This window comes from Palaemon carinicauda, chromosome 10 (assembly GCF_036898095.1).
Source record: "Palaemon carinicauda isolate YSFRI2023 chromosome 10, ASM3689809v2, whole genome shotgun sequence".
NCBI classification, from domain to species: Eukaryota; Metazoa; Arthropoda; class Malacostraca; order Decapoda; family Palaemonidae; genus Palaemon; species Palaemon carinicauda.
The window spans coordinates 119304209-119309208 of NC_090734.1; the positions used below are offsets into that span (position 1 = coordinate 119304209).

The window sequence follows — 5000 nt, forward strand, 5'->3', positions numbered from 1 at the left end:
GTCTTGTGGAGCCAAGTTAAAAGTTTAGTGAACCAACCTCTCCTGGGGAGGGCGAAGACTAAACCACCTCCATCTACCCTTCACCATGATCTCAACCACACATGACACGAGTAATCTATCATAAAGTTTCATTTCTAATCCTGTCCTGCCAATTAACTCCCAATATTCTTCTTAAGGCTTTGTTCTCAGATCTACAAAATCTGTTAGATAATTTTTCATTGGCATACGACAACTCATGTCCATACAGTAACAAATGCTCGCTACCCGAAAACGACCTGGCGGGTGTTCCCACGGTTGAGCTACTGCCTAAATGGTAGCCCGTGAGACGTGGGTGCTCCTGATAGTGTGAGAAATATCCGCCCGAGCTTGGATCGAAATGACAAGTAAACTTTCCATTTAAAACAGAAAATCAGACTTTCAAGTTATGACGAAATATTCCATGAATGTTGGCGCCAGGGTTTAAACTTTTAAGGTAATTACCCTAGCTTCAGGTAAATTGCATGGTTTCAAGGTAATTTTTAAGGTAATATTTGTAAGATAATACCGGTTTTACTGACTTCAGATTCAAGGAAGTTAGAAAAGTTTTAAGGCTATCTAAGGTAAAATTCAGCTGCATCTAAAGTAATGGCTACATGCTCAAGTTTAAACCCTGGTTTATGCGGATAGTCTATGGAATAATCCTCATATTTTTTTTTCATGAATTACACACAGGTGCTTAATACATAAAGGACAAAGTTGAGTGAAGTACCATCAAGAACTATACGTTATTAGAAAAATCTCGGAAGTTGAGAATTGTGCTAACTTCCGCATTTCCCCGGCGAAATGGCTGAAGGGAAATATCTCGGAGAAGATCGTATGAGCTGCTGATAAACAATTTAGAATATTATAGAGTTTCTGGACAGCTTACTGGAAGAAGTAAAGGAGAATGTAAAAAGCTGAGCAATTTATACAGAGGAGGCAATTGACAGCCCACGTCGAGGACGTGGCACCTAGATAGATAGAGATCATACATCGATTATTATTATTATTATTATTATTATTATTATTATTATTATTATTATTATTATAATTATTATTAGCTAAGCTACAACCCTAGTTGGAAAAGCAAGATGCTATAAGCCTAAGGGCTCCAACAGGGAAAAATACCACTGCGAAGAAAGGAAATAAGGAAATAAATAAGCAGTATAAGAAGTAATGAACAATCAAAATAAAATATTTTAACAACAGGAAGAACATCAAAACAGATATTTCATATACTGTATAAACTATAGAAAGAGTTATGTCAGGCCGTTCAACATGAAAACATTTGCCATCAAATTGTAAAATTGATATTCAATTTCAGTGGGGTTAAGGATTTTCCTCAATTCTTGCTTTTGTTAAGAACGCCCCCCTCCCCCCTCGCGTATCTTGCTCCAAATAGGGGGTTAGGATATTACGTCACATCCTCTACAAGTGGTGGATGATTCCCAGCTCAATCTCGGTGTTTAATAGTTGTGTAGTTGTAGTTGTCGACGGGCAGTGTCCTAGTTTGCCAACAGTTTAGATCTCTCGTATATTTCTGTTGGTTTATCGACTTCTGGAAAGAACAGCCACACATCACCAGCATTTTTCTTTATACACGCTCTTCTCAGGATGGGGCAGAAACGGTGTAAATTGAGGTAATGTCATATATGTTTTGCATTGTCTGTTAACGGTTTAGCTACTCCGTCGGCGTACCATTTGTAAGATTCTGAGATTGTTGTAATTTGTCGTTAGCTTTTTCGAGAGCTTCATTTGGTGTTATCGTTTGCTAAGGAATAGCTGATCGATTAGAATAAAAATGATGTAATTTTTTCAAGGAATGTTAGGCCAGCCATTTCCGAAAGTTGTGGTTTGACTTCCATCAGCGTTGTTGATTTCATTTCCGGTAAAGCTGAAATTTGGAAGATCTACGTTCGCCTGGACATTAGAAACCTCAAAACCACAATACTAACAACCATGTCTAATTGAATTTGTGCAGAATTTTCAATAGAAATTCTGAATATTGTGTCATTCCTATATTGCTAAAGAGAATAACTGATGAAAATTTGCTTCTATTGCTTAAATCGTTTATTTAATCTCTACAAAAGGATTTTAAGCTGGTTAGTAGAAACACTTGAATATTCCAAGCGAGTCTTCATGAATATGCTCAGCTTAAAAAATGCATCACGAATTACGTTGGCATTTTCGTGGCTTTTTAGAATTTTTTTTTTTGGGGGGTGGGGGGCAGGTTTAATGATGGCATTTTAGAGCGTTAAAACTGTATAACTAGGAACATTTGAAAAGATTTTGACTAATATTCCTGTGAAATTAGACAGTAAGGTTACTTCAAAATGTTAGAGAAAACTGTTTTATAATAAACTCTTGAATAGCCAATTCACCCAGCCATTCAGAAAGTGGCTAGGTGGTTGTTAATTTCTTAACGATAGTTTGTAGAGTCGGCTGACTTGTGTGGTGGTATATATATATATATATATATATATATATATATATAAATATATATATATATATATATATATATATATATATATATATATATATATATATATATATATATATATATATATATTGGGGGGGGGGGTTAAATGTATGGAGGTAATAATACTTTTACACCTTCAATAGTTAAAGGTCAACTTTAAGATTTTCTACATCATTGAACATGAACTTGGCTGGAGTACATAGCAAAGATTGCACCGTATCTTGCATTCAAATTCTGAAAAAAACCTAACTTTAAAATCTACCTAAATCAGTATAGATAATTGCTAATTACTACCTAATTGTATAGGCAGTAGGTTCGCCAGGGCACCAACCACCCATTACGATACTACCGTTAGAGAGTTATTGGGTCCTTTGTCTGACCAGACAGTACTAAATTACATTAGACCCCTCTCTCTGGTTACGGCTCATTTTTTTTCATTGCCTACTCATATACTGAATAGCCTAGCCTATTCTTTTCACATTCTCCCCTGTCCTTAAATACTTAACAACACTGAGATTACCAAACAGTTCTTCGCTCAAGAGGGTTAACTACTGTACTGTTAGTTGTTCAGTGGCTACTTTTCTCTTGATAGGGGTAGAGACTCTTTAGGTATGGTAAGCAGCTCTCCTAGGAGGATACTCCAAAGGCAAATAGGGAACATATGTTTACATATAAAAAAGATATTGTGTTATATATTTTAGTTCAGAGTTCAGAGTATGAAATGTCAGTTGAAGTCTAACGAGAAAATCCCGCTTACACCATCATGATAAATAACCTCCCCGACCCCAACAATAGGTTATAAACCCATCAAAAATCCTTCCACTCACGTCCTACACAATCGGCAATTTCAGTTTTGTTTTCTCACTGTATCGGCATCAGTGACACAGAGCTGTAACACCAGATGGTGTAAATTCAATCAACCTCCCCCTTAGTTCGCAAGTAATTGCTGTCTTTGGGCATTGTTAATGATTTTGTTTTTGGAAGAAATACAATGAAGGACAGAGGCAGAACTCTTTGGTAGTCGTCAAATAGACCCGTTTATTTTTCGAATAGGTGGAACAAGTAGTGCTGGTAGGGTGTAAGAATGACAATGAAGGATAGAGAACTCCATGGTAGACGTCAAGTAGACCCGTTTACTTTTCGAATAGGTGGACCAAGTAGTGCTGGTAGTGTGTAAGAAAGACAACGAAGGATAGAGGTAGAACTCCTTGGTAGACGTCAAGAAGACCCGTTTACTTTTCGAATAGGTGGACCAAGTAGTGCTGGTAGTGTGTAAGAAAGACAACGAAGGATAGAGGTAGAACTCCTTGGTAGACGTCAAGAAGACCCGTTTACTTTTCGAATAGGTGGACCAAGTAGTGCTGGTAGGGTGTAAGAATGACAATGAAGGATAGAGGAGAACTCCATGGTAGACGTCAAGTAGACCCGTTTACTTTTCGAATAGGTGGACCAAGTAGTGCTGGTAGTGTGTAAGAAAGACAACGAAGGATAGAGGTAGAACTCCTTGGTAGACGTCAAGTAGACCCGTTTACTTTTCGATTAGGTGGACCAAGTAGTGCTGGTAGGGTGTAAGAATGACAACGAAGGATAGAGGTAGAACTCCTTGGTAGACGTCAAGTAGACCCGTTTACTTTTCGAATAGGTGGACCAAGTAGTGCTGGTAGGGTGTAAGAAAGACAACGAAGGATAGAGGTAGAACTCCTTGGTAGACGTCAAGTAGACCCGTTTACTTTTCGAATAGGTGGACCAAGTAGTGCTGGTAGGGTGTAAGAAAGACAACGAAGGATAGAGGTAGAACTCCTTGGTAGACGTCAAGTAGACCCGTTTACTTTTCGAATAGGTGGACCAAGTAGTGCTGGTAGGGTGTAAGAAAGACAACGAAGGATAGAGGTAGAACTCCTTGGTAGACGTCAAGTAGACCCGTTTACTTTTCGAATAGGTGGACCAAGTAGTGCTGGTAGGGTGTAAGAAAGACAACGAAGGATAGAGGCAGAACTCCTTGGTAGACGTCAAGTAGACCCGTTTACTTTTCGAATAGGTGGACCAAGTAGTGCTGGTAGGGTGTAAGAAAGACAACGAAGGATAGAGGCAGAACTCCTTGGTAGACGTCAAGTAGACCCGTTTACTTTTCGAATAGGTGGACCAAGTAGTGCTGGTAGGGTGTAAGAAAGACAACGAAGGATAGAGGCAGAACTCCTTGGTAGACGTCAAGTAGACCCGTTTACTTTTCGAATAGGTGGACCAAGTAGTGCTGGTAGGGTGTAAGAAAGACAACGAAGGATAGAGGCAGAACTCCTTGGTAGACGTCAAGTAGACCCGTTTACTTTTCGAATAGGTGGACCAAGTAGTGCTGGTAGGGTGTAAGAAAGACAACGAAGGATAGAGGCAGAACTCCTTGGTAGACGTCAAGTAGACCCGTTTACTTTTCGAATAGGTGGACCAAGTAGTGCATGTAGGGTGTAAGAAAGACAACGAAGGATAGAGGCAGAACTCCTTGGTAGAC

The 5000-nt window shown here is 38.9% G+C and overlaps 1 protein-coding gene across 3 annotated transcripts in view; it reads left to right on the forward strand.

The window, feature by feature from the left end:
• Nucleotides 1–1488: 1488 nt before the first annotated feature.
• Nucleotides 1489–5000, forward strand: part of LOC137648716 (tyrosine-protein phosphatase 10D-like) — a 323664-nt gene continuing 320152 nt past the window's right edge. For all 3 annotated transcript variants that reach the window (XM_068381760.1, XM_068381761.1, XM_068381762.1), the window contains exon 1: nt 1489–1658. In XM_068381760.1, the coding sequence (XP_068237861.1) occupies nt 1633–1658 (26 nt within the window). In that variant the 5' untranslated portion in view covers nt 1489–1632. The remainder of the gene's footprint in view (nt 1659–5000) is intronic.